The 22,051-nt window shown below is 42.2% G+C and overlaps 1 protein-coding gene across 1 annotated transcript in view; it reads right to left on the bottom strand.

Moving 5' to 3' along the window:
- The window catches only part of ldlrad3 (low density lipoprotein receptor class A domain containing 3), a 70,789-nt gene extending 55,439 nt beyond the window's left edge, over positions 1-15,350 (bottom strand). The window contains exons 1-2 of the mRNA XM_068723774.1: positions 15,229-15,350; positions 15,004-15,117 (exon numbers count right to left, since the gene is read on the bottom strand). Of these exons, the coding sequence (XP_068579875.1) occupies positions 15,004-15,055 (52 nt within the window). The 5' untranslated portion in view covers positions 15,056-15,117; positions 15,229-15,350. The remainder of the gene's footprint in view (positions 1-15,003; positions 15,118-15,228) is intronic.
- Between the last annotated feature and the right edge of the window lie 6,701 nt (positions 15,351-22,051).

The following is a 22,051-nucleotide window of genomic DNA, read 5'->3' as shown; positions in this document are numbered from 1 at the left end:
CTGTACGGAATTGTAAATGTAACAGCATGTGAACATAAAGACAAGACTTTTAGAGAGGTTTGGCAGCGGCCATATTGCATTAATGGACCAAAAATTACCATTGGCTTTTAATTCTTCCCAATGTTGTTCTTTTCTGAAAATAAGGATAATATGGCAACATCCCAATACAATCTCAGAGGTTAGTTTAGTTTTTCTGCATTGGAGCTACTCTCTCTGACTCGCATCAAACACGATGCTGTTTACAGGCAACATGACAGAATAAAAGGACGTTTTCTAACCTCCTATAGCTTATGACTTTATCACAGACATTGAGGGATAACTGTGATTTTAGAGAGCATTACTCAGAAAACAAACAGCCTTTATTTCCACAAAAAAACCTTGTAAATAATCCAAATCACACACACATCCAACTCCAAATCAAGCAGGCTGCACCACATGGGTTTGCCTGAAGATAGTTTGCTTGAAGTGCAGCATGAGGCTGTGAGAGGTTTGCAATGCCCTTCCAAACCATCTGTGGTCTGCATAAATGTAAACACAATGTGTTCAAGTAGAATATGATCTATATGGTGTGATACTGTGGCTGTTTTTTTCATTTTTGCCTACAGCTATGCAGTCAGTGCTCAGTTCTTTACAGCGGCCTCTTGCCCTGCTAGCTTTAAGTGCTTTCCAGCATTTGCAAGGTTCGGAAGAAAAAGCCTTGATGACAATATGAATGAAGTATAAAATGTCTGTTAACAGCGAGTTTCTTTCTGGTTTCAGAACAAAAAGCAAAGATTTCCCACTAGGATGTGACCACCAGCTACTAGCAGGCCTCTGGAAGGGAGGGGCACAGACAAGCTCAACCTCAGCCTTGTTTAAGAGGCTGCATTATTGATAGTGTATCTGTGGGCTGAACTAGTACCAGAGCAAGACAGAGACACAGAGACACAGAGTACCACTTTGAAGAGACAAAATAGAAAGAGAAAGAGGAACCATGATTTTTACCAAGATAAATGTGATTTATTATCATTATTATTATTAACCAAAAATGTACGAATGATTTGGAAAGTGTCAATATCAACTACATGTGTATGTTTACATTATGTTTATTAAATTCTAAACTTAAATTAGGTTCCACTGAGCATGGATTTAAAAAAATCCCAACGGAGCATGCATGCATACAATCTAAAGTAAAGGTAAAGTCATGCAGGGTAACGGGAGGGTCAGTGGAGGAAATAATTCAGTGGATCCTCTGAATGGAGCTGCAGAAAGTAGTGGCTGTATGTTGTTTTTAATATAATATACAAATTAGAGAGGTCTGTTCAAGTAATTCCCTGCAACTGACTCCCTGAAGCTATTTCTGTGTTCTTACGTATTGGATACATAAAGGTTAATGGAAACCAAAAATGCTGACTTTGCAAACAAACAAGCTCTTTGCCGACATGAGCACAACACTGATTGGTTCATTGGCCTCTGTCTTGCCATTATGTATTCATTAGCAGCCTCTCCTTTATGAAATAGACCTTGCAATGACTGCCTTATATACTGCCTTTGGATTTTTTTGGAACAGTGACTGGCCAAATTAGCCTGGCTTGGCCAAAAAAGGCCCTATTAATCACACACTGGTCTCTCATTAATCTGTATTCACAGCTCACACTGAGCCTGTAATCCCGTAGCGTTGGTTTATTTTGGCTGTTTATGAGTCTATCTGTGGTTGAATTAAAATGGAGATCACAACATAAATGTGTTACAATGGAAGCTCAACATAGAGGTCATATTATGGTTATGTTATGGTACAAGAAACGACATTCTCCCACACAGGCGTTATATTGCACTTTGAGAAAAGTAGTTTTGTTGCAGTTTTGTTTTAACCTCTTGGCTAGGGTTTCAGAGAAGCAATTGTACATCTAATCCTCTAAGAGATGACTGTGGCATTTTCAACAGCATCCCAGCCTATTAACATCACCTTGGGATTACCTTCACAGTGAGGAGGAGCTGATGGGAGAGGATGAGGAAGGATGAGGAAGAGAACGATGACAAAAATGAGATTTGCGGGCAAGCTGCTCACCGCTCAGACAAAAAAACCGTCTTGTCTGACATACGGACAAACAAAAATAGACATAATGCACACACAGTACAAGAACCGAATACGGTCAGACAAATATCTTCTTTTGGGCTCGAGTTCCTCATCAATCCCAAAGAGAGAGCTTCTCCTGTCTGACAAACACATCTATTCCATTCATTCTGATTCCCCACATTGGGCCATCAGCGGCACAAAACCAAATGTCAACACTCCCCGGCGTCTCTTTCATCATGCAGTCGACTGTCGCAGAACACACCGGTAAACAGCACGCACCCTTCATCGGGCGCCACGGCGCGAGACCCCTTACTGAGCAAACTGCCATTACCTGCAGAGCCAGCCAGAGAGTGAGGAATGATGCAGACAGCGGCCCAGAGGGAAGCTGCCAGCGCTGACCTTATGTTGCACCTGTGAGGCTCATGTTTGCCTCTAGTCACACTGAGCTCCAAATATGACAGGAGGAAAACATCTGCAATTTACTTCTTAAAAAGGCATTGCTTTTTAAACATTAACTAGCGTGATAGAAGCTAAATGATCCAGAAAATGAGATGCATACATTTAAAAGTCATAGGTGTATGAGACGAGAGTACATTTCATTTCATAGAAACAATGCTAAAAGGATTCAAATTGAACTATAATAAAAAAAAATGTTAGCACACACAGGCTCGCACCGTGGAGAAAAAGTACTGTAGCAGTGGGTATGATGAGAGGAGTGAGAAGGAGGAGGAAGAGAAGTTGCACTCTTTTACTTAAAAAGTGCCTAGGGAGAGAGAGAGAGAGATCAAATAATGGAAGCAGGGAGAGCTCAACAAAAAAGGCACAGGCTGCCTTTGTCTATCTTCTAGTCGGTGTATTAGCAAGTAATGAGCTCTTAATTGTGTAGCCCGGGCCATGGAGTCACTGCAGGGGTTGAAAAGCAGTGTGAATGAACTATATCTGCCAAAAACACTGGGGCAAAGGGAGCGTTAGAGGAACAGAAAGAGGTGACAAGGTGAGCGGGAGACGAAATAAAGGGATGTGAGATAGAGACACTGCATTAAGGAGAAGGGGTAAAGGGGAAATGACAGGAGCATTACAAGGCAAATGTTTATTCCAACAGAATGCAGATGAGGGAAAAGAATGGCAGTGGTCGTTGCCTGTGACTCTTTGTCTCCTTCTCCATATCTGTCTCCTCTCTTTTTCTCTGTATAATAAAATATCTACTCAACTGAATGCTGATGAGTCAAAATGGTAATAAGTCAAATGGAGGGTTTTAGTTTAAAAGGTAACGGGTGTGTGAGTAGCTCTCACCGTGGCAGATGATATTGTAACTAAAAGGTCATTCCAATACGATTTCAGTCCATGCGCCGTCTTTAAAAGGCTAACTTGGACATAGAAGCAACGAGACAGGGAATCTCATGAACGGTGATGAGAAAGGCCACGAGAGTATTTGGTGACCAATTTTTTTTCCAGACTGGTAATTACAGTCAGGGCGATGAGTTCACAGCATGGGGATGTCTCATTTTCTCGTGCTCTGTGATAAGCTATTCTCTCTCCGCTGTGTGAAAGAAAGTGGATGCTTTAGGAGGTGTTCACTTGCTGATGCACAGACCGTATTTTGTTCATCTAAATCCATGTCGACGTGACGACCCCCCCCGTTGTGTCTACTGGTTGCCACTGAATTCATTGTCGCTGGTGAGCCTGCTTCATCTGACTTCACTTCCCTTCTGAGAGATCAGCTGTATTACTCAGACCCTGAATTCTATTACACACTTACACACACACACACACACACACACACACACACACACACACACACACACACACACACACACACACACACACACACACACACACACACACACAGAGCCCCAGTGATGGCCAAAAAGTACTCTCACACTGCATTGAGAAGAAGCTTCATATGCCCTTATGGTTACGAACGACAACCATTTCCTCCTGACTGCGTAACAGATCTCCTGCTGCTCAGAGCTGCGGCGCCTTTAAACCTCTATAGCTTCTGCTGGGTCACTGTCACTGTCTGCTCTGACATCTTTCACTTGCTATTGTGTATGATGGCCTTTGCTCCACTTCTCAGCCGGAGAAAACGCAAAGAGCAGCGCTTTGGCGGCTTGTTGACCAGGTGACTAAACGTGCGTCAGTCCGCATCAGCGATTAACGCCATTACAACATATTTCTCTTCACTGCAGCTACACCAGTGCTATCTGTGGTAATGGAACGAGGGGTGGTGGTTGTGGGTGGGGCTGGAGGGGGGCTGGTCTGACAGAGACACACTACTAAAGCGCTCTGCACGGCACCGGTAAATACACCAAACCAAATGAAAACAAATGGCCTCCGCCTGAAAGCAGTTCCCACTCTTCTGGCTTGGTTTAGTAGGTATTTTTATATTTATTTCCCCAGCGGGTTTATTTGCTTTCATGTGAGTTTGTGGCAAGTTCATTGGGTTTGGTTGAAGACTCACTGATGCTGATCTGAGCTAACCTGCAAGAGGGTCAGTTCCTTATGTGGTAACGTGTATGTATGCACACTTACAGCGTGTATGTGCATCCATATGCGACTGAACCTCCTGTATGTCTGTCCTTGGATGAATGTGCCTTCCTTCCCAAACTGTCATTTGTGAGTGTTTACATTTCTCCGTGTCCATACATTTATGTCTATAGGTGTATGTGTGTGTGTGTGTGTGTGTGTGTGTGTGTGTGTGTGTGTGTGTGTGTGTGTGTGAGTGCTTGTGCTGGGAAGGATGTGTGGCTGGCTGCAGAGGTCAGTCAAGGAGGGATCCATCATAATCAGCTGCTGTGCTGTTCTTTCAGGACAGCTCCTGACCCGTGGCGGACATGGTGGAGATGAGATTCACATCAGGGTAAAATGTGATGTTTACCAGCATGACTGGTTTCTGTAGAAGACATTTTCATCTCTATCAGGGGCTGCGTAGACAACGTGTACGTTTTTTCCAGCGTATGCACGTTTATCATTTTGGAAATGTCACTTGGGAGATTTAGAAGCACCAGAAAGGTCAGATCACCTGTTTGATGTTGTACTGATGGACATTCCATTGTCTGTGTATGTGGGCATGACATATTTGCATTTTGGTAATTTCATTGTAGTTTAATTCCCTCAAATTAACACCCATAGGAATTAAGATAATACATTTGCTCAATATAATTAGAATTTACTGTCAAAAAGCAATTCATACCTCAAGTTTGTTTTGATGTGGAGGAAGATTATGTTATATATATATAGATTGTTATGTATGTATATATATATATATATATATATATATATATATATATATATATATATACACACACTACTACTTTTGATCCGCAGCATAGTGCACTGTCAGGACATCAAAAGCCTATGAATGTCATTAGACAAGTCTCCAGAGTGCACTAACTTTTGAAGTACATTAATACAAAGCTCCATCAGAGTCTTTGGAAATCCCACCAATCCTTCATGAAGTATCTGGAGTCATTAGGCACAGGAAGGCCGGGCTGACATATCGTCCAGGGCATAAAAGAAATTAGTCAAATCTAAGGCCTGCAGCTTCTCATTAGAGAAGGCTGCACAGAGACGGACTCAATTACCATCGCTGACACAGTAGACCCGGGCAAGACTAATGGCTTTGGTCCAATAATGACCTAAGCCCGGCCTGAACTTCCTGCCCCCCCCCCTCCCCCCCCCCCCCCCACCCACCCACACACACACACACACACACACACACACACACCACAACAAACCCACCTCCACTTTCATTTGCTCTCCCTTACCTCTCTTCTGCTCTCCCCTGTTGAAAATATCTGGGGGTAAAAATGCTTCTCATTCCTGAGGAGCAGGAGTCCTCTTTCGTCTTTGGTATTCATTGAGCGAGTGAAAAGAATTAATTTTGTAGCCTAGAGCTTCAGCCAAGCCATGGTTGACAGGAAAGCAGAATTAAGGCAATTAACATGGGTTTTGCATTTGATTTTGGCTGGCGAGACTGCCTCTGTAAACAGCAGGCGGGACCAGGTGATTAGTTCCTGTGAAGATAAGCCTCCCCTGGGGCCTGTCCAAGAGAGGATTAGCCTATACATAGTGTGCATACACACAGCACCTTATACATACACAAACACACACATACACACTGACTCTACTAGAGAAGAAAGAGAAAACGCATGGGGAATCAAACAGAGCGCACACTCGAAGCAAGGGGCTGAAAGCTCAAGGGGTGAAGCCCTGTTTGTGACATGACAGAGGAGGAGTCATGTCTCCTCCGCACATTAACTTCCTGCTTCTGCATCACTTTGCCTCTCCTCCTTAAAACGGTCTTCAAATTACCCCTGCCTGCCTTGACCCTTTTATCATCCAGTTAACACAGAGACTAATTCTTTGGATTCAGCTCCATTAAACGAGCAGCTTTTCAGGTATGTAATAATGGAAAATTCAATATCAATATCAAGGGGTCTTGGGTCAAAGCTCTGAAATTAATTGTGACAAATAGGCAATTATTTCAAGTCAGCCGAATTGAGATTGATCTTATTTGTTCATTTGTGCACTCGCCTGGAGGAGTAGCCTCAAGTGCATGATAGCTTTTACATCACTAGATAGTTTCACCAGAGACTGGTTGCTGAATCAGACGTGTGTCCGTGTGAGCGAACACGCAACATTAGGTGAAGAGAATTCCGTTGGCACTGTCACTTATACTGTATGTCTGGGGCGAAGAGAAGGGCGGGTCACATCAGTCCCTTGTACTTTCTCTCCATGGACAGGGCTGGATGTCAGTGTAACTGACGGTTTATCGGTCTGCTAGTATCGCTCCGTCATGCCTGGCCATGTCTGTGTGCTCTGAGAATGAGGTCACTGGAATAAGACACAAAAATCTCCAAGGCACAGCTATGGCATGCAATCCTCACACTTAAACCTGGAAAAGAATCTGTCAAATTACTATCAATAACACACACCGCTATATTGCATTCTGAGGGGGAAAGAAAATTCCATGCACTCTACATATCACGGAAATTTCACACTCTGTGGCACCTCAATTATGATTGTGAGTTTCACTTCAGCAAATTGCTCGTTTCATGAGCCAGCATTTCTAACACGTGAGCCTCGGACTCTGAGTTTACCTCTGACCTGTTAAGCAATCCCTAATCCCTGTGTTGTGTAATAGAAGGAGAAAAAGAGTTCCACAAAAGGTCTCTGTGATCCTAAAGATTAATCTAATCCTGCAGATAAATGCATCAGCAGCAACGTCGTGCTTCTAAAACAGATTTTACCCACAATGCTATGACAACAACTTGCATATTCATCACACAGGACACTGAATGCTTGCATAATCACGCTTGGCACGCAAAAGAGAGAAACAAAGAAAGACAAATGTCTGTGTGATTGCAATCAAAAACTGTGTCTAGTCAAAATAACCATTTTACTTATGATTAGATGTTTGGAAAATTGCACCCAATTACAACATCAAAAGCTGGTGGATGGAGTTGGGCCGCTCACTGGAATGATGAACCTGCCAGAACTGTATCACAATCACAAAACAATTATGCACAAAGTTAAAGGTACGTCCGCACCAAAGTGTACTGCTGCATAATCATCACCGCAGGCATTTGGCAGCTGATATGTACAATTTTCCTACGCAGATGATAAAACATTAGGCAGTAATGAAAATAGACAAGCAAAGAAGTACAAATCAATCAATCTCTTTTCAAACACCAAACATTCTACATTCTACTGTTACTTGTTTGCTTTCCTTAATCTGTGCCTGAGGCAGCATTCCCATGAAATCAGGCAGACGGTACATGGCGAACCAGACATCATGTTCACGGTAAAATTAGGTGAGGCTGGCAAAGAATCAACCAACGGTATTGGTAGACAGCATTGCTGTACAAAGTTAAAATATTTAGACTTTTTGCAGTTCTCTGGAATTTACAACCAGATGTCACATAGCTCCCTCACACTGGAGAAAGTTGTTCAAGTTTGCAATAGAACAATAGAGAAAGTTGCATTTTATATCTACATTACTATAAAAGGAATTACTGGAAAAAGTACATAAAATATTAGACACAAAATAACCAAATAATGAAATCCAGAAAGCTGTTGTCAGTCTTCTGTCTACAATCTTCATTCCTCTGGCTGATACAGACTGAAACAAACAGTGAGAGATCTTTATATTCCCCGACTTCACCTAATGACAAACGCAGCAATTCTTTGAGTTGAGTAGAAAATATTGAGTCCATTTTCAGCGCCACAGTCATCTCAGTATCTCAAATCAAATCAAAGTCATATGAAGAACCTAATATAGAAAAAACACACACACACACACACACACACAGACACACACACACACACACACACACACACACACAGACAGACACACACACACACACACACACACACACCACCTATATTTTCACCGGGGTAGAGAAACACACAGAGGATAGGTGCCCCTAATATTATCTGTGTTTTCTCTGTGGGTGTCTGTTGACCTTTAAGGTGGAGTTTGTTTGGTTTGACAGCAGGATGCTGGAATTTCAGTCCAAAATAGCCTGTCATTGTCCACGCTGGCTGCCACGGTGGCTGAGAGACAGAGTACAGCAAATGACGGCTGATCACGGGGGACAGCGGGGAGCCAGCTGTCAGCCTGCCAGTGTCCGTCCCTGTCTGACAGCAGGCAAAGCAACACAGGGGAGACATAGAGCGGGTCAGCCTCCTCTCAGAGGACACATAAAAGAGGGGAATCCAAGGTGACCGGATAAAAAAGGAGCAAATGTGCTTCAAACTAAATGATCCATAACTCTAACCGAGTCCCCATGCAAAGTTCAGATCCGCCAAAGTCTGGATTCCGAGACGTACATCACCATACAGTATATCATCAACTTCAGGGTCAAGCATTTGTAAAAGCTCAAAACTTCGACTCAAGAGACATCCAGTCCGCTGCTGACAGCTCGTACTCTGCAAGACTTTTCATTTCAAATGTTCAACATCAATCATGTAAAAGAAATCTAAGTAATTACAGTCTACTGTGAGAGTCTTGCACCATGACCTGCAAAGCAACCTGGGATAGGTTTCTTCCAGCTATGAAATAGAACAACATGATGAGTTAAAGTGTTAAATTGCCTTGATATTTTATAGGCAAATTATGGGTATATCAAAAAGCCTATCTGCCCTCAAAGTACACAAATAAAAGCTTCCATAGTGATAGAATAAAAATGTTAGCAGCAGAACATCCTCATCAGTTGTCTGGACCTATAAACTAAACAGCAACAAGAAACAGAATGGGTGTGGCAAGTATCAACCATGTTCATCATACAGCTCCTGAGTTGGGACACATCTTGAGTTCAGTAGCCTATTTAAAGTATTTGAAAGTACCTAAAGTGTGTGATTGTTCTTTAATTCGTATTAAAACAAGATGTTTGTCCTGCACATTACATAGTGAGGACAAACCGAACGTGGCCAGACTGTCAGGCTGCTGATACATAACACAAACCCTCACTTGTTCTGGGCAGATAAATCCTCAGTGGAGAGCTTGCATCTGAATCGATCGTATTTATTCAGTAAAATGACTTGATTTCGATAAAATATACAAACAATGTCAGATGTGATTGGTTCCCGTATTGCAATTGCTCTTCTCTTTCATTCACAGTTCATTTACATTAACTTTTCCTTTCACTCTGCCTGAATGGGATGCTGCAGCGTCACTATCTTGGCATGTACAGTGAGTGACTGTCAATTATTGTAAACTGTAAAACAATGGCATCAGTTAAGGAGAGAGGAGCTGTTTGAATTGATAAGAGGGACAGAGGGGTGGAATTTCCCCCAAAAAAAGAATAAAGTTTTTAAGTTCCATCTCTTCTCCAGTAAAACTGGAGTAAGTTTACAATGTTTCTGCCTTACAGTCTGCTGTAAAACTTGACAGTGACAGGTAAATCTCCTGTCCTCTCTCAGGCGCCCTGCCTCTCGTACAGTGGGTCTGTGCACTGCAAGTGTTGTAAAGATACACTGAGAGACTGCAGCAATCTTAAAAAATGCTTTAAAAAAAACATTCTCTCTTTGGGCTTCACTTGAAAACAAACGTGTCAGCACATCTGAAGTTACCCGTGCCTTTAGCTGTGGCACTGTAGACAGTTCAAATCAATGTCGAGCACAAACTGTCCTCATGGTTACCTCCACTGGGAATGACGATAGATAGCATACAATGTACTCAGCAAACACTAGATTTGGTGAAAAGCGAGCGTGCCACATATTCACAAGTGGACGAAATGCCAAAAGCCTAATGGCTAGTATTCTCAAAACAACTCTCTTCAGTAAATAAGCAGATTCTTCAAAGACTGACGCTTGATCTTAGAATCCAAGGACGCGGTGGATCAATGCGAGGCAACCATCGGGGATTAACAAAGCTTGTGCATCACTGCATGGCAAATTAGTTAAGCTCAATCCAAAATCAATATGTAATGAGCTGTCTCCAAACTTTTTTCCAGTAAATTTGACTCCTCTCTGTCTCCTTCGATCCATATATCCCAGGGTTCATGAAACATTCAGCTTCATGACTTATAGATCACAGATGCTGAAAGAGAATGAACACAGAACCTACATCCCACGCAGAGAACAACACAATGTGACTTACACCTGATGGTGAAACATCCTACACCGTGCAAATATGCTTTACTGCGGAATGTGTTGTTCCATTTGGCTGATGAATAATGAAACAGACTCCAAAAAAATGTATGCTTACAGTAATTAAGGGTTGGTAATTAATTCTGCCCGAACGAAATGATTGGACGGGCTTTTTACAGTCCCGCGAGAGCCACAGTCGCAGGTTCTTTTTCTCCTTTCTTTTTGTCAGAGCATTTGTTTTATTGATTGCTGTCGGGATGCAAAGAGAGTTTCGACAAATATAACAAAAGAAATTTGAAGAAGATTACCAATCCGTGCTTTAAAGCCGCTCTGTTATCACACTCTGAACTTGACTCCAGTGATGTGGCTTCGTTTAACAGCTATGGGAAACCAAAACCACGCTGGCCCTCCTTAATCCCTGGCCTTCTCTGTGCGACGGTGGCTGGAAGCATATCAACCATGTCAGCCGGCGCAGACACACAAAATCTCTCTCTCTCTCTTCCCTGTTCCAAAGACACGCAAAGATAAGCATAGACGCAGAGGTTTATTGGGCCCGACCGGCAACAGTGCAGAAATACAAAGCATAATAAGCAGGAGACAATGGGATTCTGTCTCCCCGTTTAAAGGGGGAAATGAGCCGAATAGTCCGTCTTCGGTTCTGAATGAAAGAAACCCGACCACCTGGCCGGTGTGTGTGGCCTGGTAACACAGAGCAGGCGACAGAGCGCACATTTGTGTTGATTGAGGAGATACTTAAGTGGCTATGTCAGTTGGCTAACTGAGCCATATTGGAGTCAGGAGAGTGTGTATGGTCTCTTTAAATACAAGACTCTGGAAAAACAAAGTAACTCAGATAGTAGCTTTGATAGTGCTATTGCAGATTGTACTGCACAGTTGTGCAGTTGTGGTGGGCGAGCGAGTGAACTAAGCCCTGAGCTGTTCCGCTTGGAGAGCATCACAGCAAAACGTAAAGCATCAAGGTTTCTTCCAAAACTACTCACAGAAGCAATACATGGGCTTTCAGAGCTCGGTGTGATTACGTATTCAAGATAAACGGTAGAAAATACATGTCAGCAGGATGTTAATCCAAATGCAGGAGTCATTTTAATGCTCAAACGCATGAAAACAAGCTGAAACGCACGTCTGCATTGTATTGGTGTATGTATCAAAGGGAAGTGGTCCCATTGATACTCTATGTATTCACAAGTGCAGAGTGACAGACAAGAACATGCATTTTGAACTCCTGTGTAATATGATATCAGTGCTTATAAACTGTGGATTGCAGCGAGTAAGTAGTTAAATATATTTTTAAAGAATCTAAAAAATCTGTCTAAGTATAGTATATATAAACACATGTGTAAAATACCTCTACATCAAAGGATATTTGAGCCCTCTGAGCTATACTCAAACATTTATTAGGTTGGCATATATATCAAAATGCTGATCTTTAACAAGCACTAGTCATCCTTGGGAAATAACTGATGCAAAGCTAATTCATCTTTCTGACATTATACCTCAATTCATATCAACATCCTCCGCTGGTGCATGGCCTGGCAGACCAGCTGAACATCTTAAATGTAATTTCAGGCTGCACAGCCCAATACCATAAATTTGCCTTGTTTGTTACTGGATTGCAACATTCCATCATCAGCGGGTCGCGTGGCAAAATCTTATATTACATAATGGCACTGATTTATGTCTTGCAGCTTTGAATGCGAGTGCAAGGCTGCAGAGCACAAAACAAAGTCTGTAAGCATCCTCTGAAAGAGAGTTGGCCCACAAGAAGTGGTCTTTACTAGATTCAATAACTCATTATTACCATGGAACAGAGGCTGCACGTAGACTGGAACACAGGTTCTGAGCACTCTTTATTTGTTTGGAGCCAAAACAAATGAAAGAACTACCACAACTATTTTATCAATGAAAAGCACACAGATATAAAGTTCAAAAAGAAGGCAGACTAAGAGTCACACTTGATGAGGTTAAAAATTGGGAACTTTCTCAGGCTGTGCATCTAACCAACATATTTCTGGCACATTTCTAAAATGTAATACAGTAATGTAATACTGTGAATGTCTTTTTAGTCTTGAAATTGGCTTGGGCCAGCTGATACACGGTCCTGTGTACTGTATGGCTCATTAAGTATGTAAAGTCGGAGCTACAAAATAATATCTACATCTTGTTGAGTATTACAGCCATAGTCACCGGTAGACTGAACCCGCTGATCTGCAAGGCTCACATATTCCATTAGGTGGTTTTATAATCCAAATTGTGAACTGCAGTGATTTTGGACACTGTTGTGGAAATGTATTAAATGAATGATTCTGTTGTTGAGTGTTAATATGAGTTCATTGCTTACAGCATGCATAACGATGTTTGTGACTCCTCAGTTCCACATGACACTCTGCAAGGGATGAACTGCAATCACATTTGCAACATATTTATTTACATATATATATATATATATATATACGTATATACGTATATACATATATATATATATATATATATATATATATATATACGTATATACATATATATATACACATATATACATATATATGTATATATATGTATATATATATATATATATATATATATATATATATATATATATATATATATATATATATATAGCTAGAATATTAACCAACAGCAATGTCCTATTAAAGGACAAAAGTGGCTGGTAATAGCAATAACTTACCTACTGGCCTGGGCAATAATACAGCACAGGGACACACAAACACAGAGAGTCTTGTTGACATTATTTTTAACCTGGTCGAGCTAAGAACTAATAAAAGCTAAGAGCTAATAAAAGGCTGAAGCACAATTTGTTCATTCAAAGCTGACAACACATCAGCAATACTGAAGAAACTACTGCAGGAAAACGTCTGACAACAATCATGTGTACATCTTTTGTTTCCAAAGAGCAAACGGAAATCTCTGTTCCACACCTAATATTTACACAAATATATAATTACACTTCACTTGCACTGACACAAACAAATGCATGTGCACATGCTTGCTATAAACCAGCAACAGGTGTTACTAATGACCTATCAAAGTGTCCCAGTAAGCCACGACCGTGTGACAGTGAGCCAGCATCCACTGTGTCTGAACCCTGAAACCAAAGCAGCTAAATGTAAATCACCAACCATTATTATTTGCGTTGCTTACTCCTGAGCCTTTGCTTCTGTGCCATGTCAGAACATCTCCCACAAAGGACCTGTATGGTACCTGGAGCATCTTAGAGCTTGTGTGGGTATGCCCATTCAATGCACCTGCAATACCAGTTTAACACATTAGTGCATGCTCACTATACTATAGATGTGACAAAAAAAAAAGTGCAATCTCAAAATGGTTTGTTTACACTTCAGAAAAGGTCCCATAAGAGAAAATAAAAAAGTACATTTAACATGTTACCTTAAAGCATTCTATCCGGTAAACAAATGGACTTGTATGTCATGGACAGTGGACATACAAGTTAAATTGGTTTCATTATATCAGAACTTGCAGCATAAAGTTCACACATGTTATATATACAGTATATATATTCATGTGCAGATGACAATTCTAAGGGGAAAAGATGAAAGACTGTCATTTCCCCAAAACAGTTCCTTATACCTTTTCATGATGTTCATACATCATTCGAGGCCGCTTCCCTCTGAATCACTGATTATTACGCACGTGTTTCGCATTAACTGTGATTATCCACTGCAAATACGTGTGATTTTTTTAGCAAACTGTAATGACTAGATTTGTCACTGACTGGGATACCGGCCCAAAACTACAGCTGCATAGTTAAAAGGAGTACAAATGCAAACTGGCTGTCCTCTCCTGTACAAGTGTCCTCCACCAGGGCCCCAGCTGCCATGGCGGGGCCGGAGAACAGATTGACTTGTCAACAGTGTCCTGTCAACAACCTCTCGGTCATAACCTAACCTGGAGGAGACTATAACCCCGTCTCAGTAAAACATACATCTGATGGATATGGCACGGAGGGCGAATGGAACAAACAAAGGGGACATGCATCCATTCGACATGCACGAAACAATATAAAACTGCTGCCCCGGCTGCTTCAAACCCCAATTTCCAGACCAAAAAAACCCACCGTTCAGTCGCTGGAAATGAAAAGTCGGATAACTTCTTTTTGTTTGTATAGAAGTTGCTCCACTAAGTTTTTGCTTAGGCAACTCGTCGATGAAACAGTGTAGCTTTAGCCGACCAGACAGAGCTCACTTCAAAAGATTTTACATCGCCCCCCCTCCTCCTTCCTCTAACCCACCGGCGTACTGAAGCGTGTCGGCGCCGTGACAACAACAGTAGTTTCCGTGTGCTTTCAAAAAACTTACCAACTGTTCTTGAGCCTGACCCCGAACCAAGCAGAAGGTACCAGATCCACATCCTACGGTCTCCTTTTCCCCCCGGTCTGCCCTTGCTGTCCCGCCCCGCCGCGGGGCCGAAAACTGGGGGCAAAGAAGGAAAAAAACTTATCCGACACAGCTCTGCTACTGCCTATCGTAGCCTACTTCTCAAGTTCAACTTTTTATTTTTTCTTCCGGCAAAACTAGGAGTACATTTGGCGTGAGAGTGGTGGGTTCGCGTCGGGACATAAGTAGTCCGGTTCGGGGAGTGGGAGGGCGCACAGGCTGGAGCTGGAAGGGGCTTGAGGGGGGTGGCGGAAGGCAGGCAGGCTGGGGAGACGGTCGCTCGTGTGTTGGTGCTGCGAGAGGCGGAGTCGGAGGCAGAGAGCCGGAGAGCAGAGGTCGCCCAGTCCGGGACAGTGGTTCTCAAACTGCGGGCGAGGGACCGCTAACGGTCCCCACTGGCAACACCAGGAGTTGTTTGATTGCACCGTTACTCCGGTCTCAGCTAAGCTCTGTTATCTCACCTGCAGATATTCAGCAGAGACGGCACACACGGGCGAAACATGGGATAAATGAAAATGGGTGACAGATAGCGAGGGCAGAACCTCCATCCACAAAATGAGGGTCAAAGCTTACTGATATAGTTTCCTTGATATGAAATAAAGATATGAGCAGCTCTGGGCGAGGACTCATTTAGTCCTGAATTACTGATAAAACTTTGCATGGGGTTATTGTTTCTAAAACTAAAAGACTAATAGAAAGAGTGAAAGATAACCACAAAGAGGCAGCAGATAACAGCAGTGACATATTAATATTAGATTAATTGTAAATCCCATTGTGAGGATGGCTTATAATGAAAATCACCCCCCTCAATCGCTAGACCTATACATAATTAAGTAGGCCTACAAAGGATCTCTGTAACACAAACTTGCTTAAGAATCTGATTATGGGACACTACATAAGTATATACATATGATGTGGTCTTACATTATACTGTACCTTGTAGCAATGTATCACATTTGATCGATGTGTCTGTTGTTCTGTCATGAGTGACTTTGTGTCTCGAGCACACAAACATATGCATGAAATGATAAATCAATACAATTCCAAAGAAGGAGTCACAGCCAGGTGCCCGGACATTGTTGCTCTCAGTTAAGCCTCCCGGGAAGTTCCTGCAGATCCTCCTCAGTCATCACCTGCAATCCAGAGTTTTCCTCTTTTGTTCCTTAAGCAACCATTTTATGATTTACCCAACAATTGGACATTGATGACTTCATTTACAAGTACACTGAAGCAGGCTGTGAAATAAGCTGTATCCCACAACATGAAAAAAGTCTTTGAGGCAGCCAAACAGTCAACTATAACAAAACATGATGCCATCTAACAGTTAAGAAAGGTAAAAGGCAACAGCTTACCATCATTTTTCATTTGAAGTCTTTTGATAAATGCTGCTGAGACAAAGTAACTGTTGGAAAACACTGAAAATTCAATACAAAGTAGGGATTTTTGAAAGCACTGCCTGACTCGTAAAATTGTCAGGCCATCGTGTTTTTGGCCCCAAAACAAACATAATTTGGTAATTGGATAGACATCCTGTTCACTTTATTACACCCAGGATGGAAGGATTAAAAGTGCCCCCTTCTCTCTGTGTTCCTATGTATGGGAGGTAAATTCATTACTTCGTATATTCCATCTTGGCAACATGAGGGTGGGGTAAAACAGCGCTGTCATTTAAATTTTAAATGTTCTCCACCACCATTCAATCCCCCTGCATTGTGGCTTGTACGGGAAAATATTTACATATTACAGAAATATTTACGGTTCACCAGAATGTGTCACACCAAACAAAATGAGCAACCGGACCAATGATGCAGAGGTTTTTCTAATAGGAATGAAAACATTTTGAAACTTTGAAAAAACTAGATATGGATGCAACAGATGGCACCAGGGAAAACTATTTGGAGCGTTCTTTTAACAGATGGTTTGCCTTGATGTAAGTTAAAAGACGCAAATACTTGTAGAAAATCAAAGCATGGAAGAGCATTTGGTGGTGGCACAGAAAGAGAGAGATAGACGCACAGAAAGAGGCATCTTCTCTCTAGTTGCACTCCTATACAAACTCAGTACTAGTAACTTCCACACAGTAAGGAATTACATATTTAACAACCCAGAAGGAGCACTGGCCAACCACTGATACGTGCATACAAAAGAGCTGCAAGGCAGAAAGGACAGAAGAATGTATCGTCATGCTTTATATTGGTATTTTCACGCCGGTTTAAGTTGAATTGAATTAGAGGGAGACAGGGAGAGGGGTGGAACGACAGGAGGCTTCACCTATCAAACCTCTCTCCTCTTTATCACAGAGCTGCAGCTGTGTGCAGGCAGACAACCTTGCTTCAAACAAACCCCCCTTTTGATAGCGTGCTAACCTGGGGGCCTGTGATTGGGATGAGTCCCAATATCAGACTCCTCCAGCTCACTTTATATTCATTCACACACTGCCTTATCAAGCCAAAGCCTCGTGCAGACTCAAACACCAGTGGAGGGTCTTGGCATGTCGCTGGAATCTGTTCAAACTTTGTCAAAGATTCCAGCTTGATAGCTGCTGCAAGGGCCTGTTGTTCTCATATATAGCTCCATTGTTGCCTGTGGGGCCTTATGTATTTCATTCTATTATGAGTCCCGATGTGAGACGCCTATGCATGTGCGCTGCATAACCGCTCTTGAAGCGGCTACAGTTGGCAGATATGAATATCTTAATGAGCTAACGAAAGCAGACGCAAGTCTCCTCAGCACAAATCCTGTATACAATCAACACTAATAAAACTAAATGCTTGCTGAGGAGGAAGATGATTTGTCAGTCAATGTTAAATGGATTTCATTTTGCTCCCCTGGAGTTATCACTAATGCCAATGCTGAGCTGTTTCACAAATTATACAGCCTGATCCATGAACCACAACAGTATAATCTGTTTTGGGTGGGGGGGGGGGGGGGGGGGGGGGGGCTGCAAGACAAATGGGCTCAACTATGTTCCTGATTGACGCAGTGTTTCAGTAATGCCCATCAATTAGTTTAGGCTATCTATAAACAGCTCAGACCTAATTAGCCGCCGGCCAACAAATTAACTCATTTTGGGACATTAAACTCTAATATGAAGGTTGTTATTGACTTAATCGCAGGAGAACCCAATTAGTGGCGAAATTTGGAAAATTACTCTGAGGTAGTGAGACAATCTGATTGACGAAGAGGGGGGGGAGCGTCGCAACCTGGGATGACTTTGCCTGTGGGTGAGTGGTGGCATTGAGAGAAAGAGAGAGACTCAGCCGGAGATGTAGCGAGAGGTAAGGGAATGTGTAACAGGAGCAGCACAAAAGGGAGTCTGTGTGAGTGTGTGCTTGTGTGGGTGCGGAGAGAGAAAACAACACTTACAGACCAGTAGGGAAGCAGAATGAGTAAGGAAGCCGGCGGCAAAGAAAAAGTATCAGGGGATGGATGAGGAAAGCGAGAGATGAAGAAGGTGTGAGTATAAAGAGGTGAGAAAAAAAATCAGGGAAGATATTGTAATAGAAAGAGATAGCAAACGAGAGGAGGAATGAATTTGAATAAAACCTTATTTTACGGGACATTTAATGCAAGCTGTAGGGTGTTGCTGAATGTAAATATACTGTAACTCTGCCAACAAGGGTTGCTGAGTTCACTGTCACAGAGAGCTCTGCTAATATATATCACTAAATCTAATGCGAGTGCAAAATGTGGGTGAGAGAGCAATAATACAACTCATGAGAGCTTCAGGATGACATGTCCTTGTTCATGTCAGACTGCCATCGAGGTAGCTGCGAAATGCCAAGGCCCTTTAGAGGACTGGCTCATTCTCTAGTGCGAGTCTCTTGACATTCATCTTACATTTAATAACCAGCGTACCAACGTGAAGGACATCTCTGTTTGTGAGTGAGTGTGTGAGTCAGAGAGCAGTAGAGAGAGGAAAAACAGAGGGGAGGACACATCGAGGGACAATGAGCTTATGATTTCAGCAAACGTTTCTGCTGGTCCAGTAAGGAGTTGTCTGTAGTGGCGACTATACGGAGCAAAACACACCTCTCCCTACACACACACACACACACACACACACACACACACACACACACACACAGGCTTATGTGACCAATCATATTGAACCACATGCAGAAACACACACAGTTATCCGTTCTTGCAGAATTGCAGAATTTTGCCCATACTCACCCAGAGTCTCCTTCATGCTCCTTCAAAGGCATTAATTGAATAATCATTCAATTATGTGACCAATGCCTGGTTCCACTGACATTAGTTAGCAAAGCTGACGTTCAGCCTGGCAGCGCTGCGGGGACATCAGATAGGCATCAACAATTGAATCAGAGGGAGACAGAAAGGGTAATTTGCGTGTGTGTGTGTGTGTGTGTGTGTGTGTGTGTGTGTGGGTGTGTGGATGTGGGTGTGTGGGTGTGTGTGCGACTGTCAATCTATAAGGCCCAGGCAGAGAATCAAACGAGGAACAGATATTGATTTGGGATTTCAGAGGCAGTGGCCGATAACAATTTGAGGGAGAAGCGCCTGCAGCATCAACAATTACTTTCTTAATTAAGCTAGACAAAATGATGTACAGATTGGGATGGGTTACACACCAAATTGTAAAATACAAGGGTGATAGTAAGTATGGTAAATATAGCATTAGCATAACATTATTGCAGTGGAAAATGCCGGCATGTGACTATCAAAGAATAAGATCAACCCCTAGGCTATTTCAGTAAATGTAAATAGCTATATGTTAATGGTAAAATTAAAACCCACCGAGTAAAGGCAATAATGGACACTCAATATAACACAATGTGAGCAATAATAATTGATCAATTAAATGTAATGATTTACTTTTAACAGCAAAATATACAAGACTATGCACAGTCATTTAAGTGGATACCAGTCAGCAGTTGTTTCTGGTGGATAAAGATCCAAATGATCCCAAAAATAAAGCTGAAAGAGGCTGGATTTACTCTCAAGGCAGCAGTAGTCCATTATCACGTCTGGTCTCCAAACAACAAGCAGTGGCATTTCTAAATAAATAACAGCCTCCAACAAGGTCAAGTCCAGCTGAGCAATGGGCAATCTATTCTCACTTACACATAATTAGTAGACAACTGCGAGCACTCATCCAAGTTTCATTCCTCAGATTGTGTCCCTCTTTAAAATACAAGCTAAACTGTTGTTTGTTCAATCTTAGCCGTATGATGAAATTATTGCCAATTTTGTTTAAATGATGGTTGATTAGAGAGAGCAGATACACCGGGGGCGGTACGTCAGAATGAGACTGTCTTCTGTGAGGCTCTGTTTAGGCATAGAGGTGCCCTGAGCATCATGCAGCTGGTGAGAATGTCATTAGTTTTGCAGGTATGAGGTCATAAACCATATTATTGGATGAATTGAAATGCTGACCTGATGATGGCATTAAAGGAATAGTCAGGGGATCACAAAGTTGTCACATAGCATCCTATGGGGAGCATAAATGCCTGCACCAAACTTCATGGCAACTAACTATTGAGCCATTTCACAAGATAATTTATAAAGATAAAAAAAGATAGGATAAGGAAACAACTTTGACCAGCTGGTGGCGCTAGATGAAAAGTTAGTGGAGCACCAAAGTCATGGGCAAACCTAAGTATATGTAGCAATGCAACATCCCATTTAACTGTACCATTCAACAGCTATTGGGCCAATTCACACAAAACCATTATTGTTAACCTCAAGGTGGCACTAAAGGAAAAGCCAGGGGATAACCAAAGTCTTCAGTATTCATCCCATGAGGGCCATGAATGTCTTTACTGAATTTAATGTCAATCCATGTGATTTGGCCAAATATTTCAGTGTGGACCAAAGAGGTGGAGCAGCTGTTCAACACCGCCAACCGTAATGATTGGTGGAAGTAGCATGACGTAGTGCTGCAAACCCCCTGAGGGAGGGGAGGCCCATTCTTTTAACATCAACAAAGTCATTTTCCCTTAAACCTAACAAAATCTTAAAAAAGGTGGAACATCAGAAAAGGCTCATTTGTAATAGTACTGTTTTTTTGGAAGGCACAGACAAACAATGTGTCCCTGCAAGCTTGTTTTCTGATCTGTGTTGCTTTGGAAGGCACTGTAAGGACTTTCTGGACAACTCACAAGCACCAGAATTGAAATAAACTCAACAAACTGTCTGAGAACGTAAAACAATTATTCTCATTCATTCCATCCGAACAATTCATCCTTTTTAAAGACATTGAGTGCTTCCTTGCTGCATAATGTTCACCTCTTCAATTATATTTTTTTTCCTCTGCCAGGTCTTGCTAGTGTCGTCTCGCAAAAAGGGCGTTCACATTAAAGTCAGTAACTCTGGTTATTAAAGGCAACATTACAGTAAAATGAGATTAAACAGAATAAAAGAACTGAACCAATTACATTTTGAGTCACTCCCCATTGTGCACAAGTCTGGGCACATACGTGACCAACTTAACAGACAAAATCTAATAAAATATTGAAGAATAGTAGGAGTGGGGATATCAGAGTGAGAGAGTGAGCGAGAGAGCGGGGAGGAAAACGAAGGACAGAACAGAGCATCAGGGCCAGAAGGTCATGTGATGGAGTGGGGCCAGGATGAAAAGAGGCACCAGTGCTCCCAGCAGGCTTGCCCTGTTTCATAGCAATCATTCTGGCTTGGCCCGCTGCTCACACCCGCAGGCTCCCTTCGTTTAGTAAACCACCAACTGTCGCAGGTGTTTTTTTTTTTTCACAGGCTAAAGTTGGCCGCTCACATGCCCCATGGCCCTATTCTGCATTCTTCATCAGATTGCATGGTGCCCCAGGCCATATGTGTGTTGGATAAAAGAACCCAGATTTGCAGGAAGGTGACTTTGAGAGCAACTTTGAGAATATTACAGAAGTGCTGTATGTCTACGAGATGAACAAATATGCACAGCGCCGGTGAGTGAGTGACACGTTTGAGCTATTGAAGTGCGAATTAGAACAGA

The sequence above is a fragment of the Cebidichthys violaceus genome, unplaced genomic scaffold, assembly GCF_023349555.1.
Source record: "Cebidichthys violaceus isolate CVI_PGR_0920_01 unplaced genomic scaffold, fCebVio1.0.p SCAF_3, whole genome shotgun sequence".
In the NCBI taxonomy this organism is placed as follows: Eukaryota; Metazoa; Chordata; class Actinopteri; order Perciformes; family Stichaeidae; genus Cebidichthys; species Cebidichthys violaceus.
Note: the sequence above shows the minus strand (reverse complement) of the source record. Positions and strands in the feature narration are given on the sequence as shown.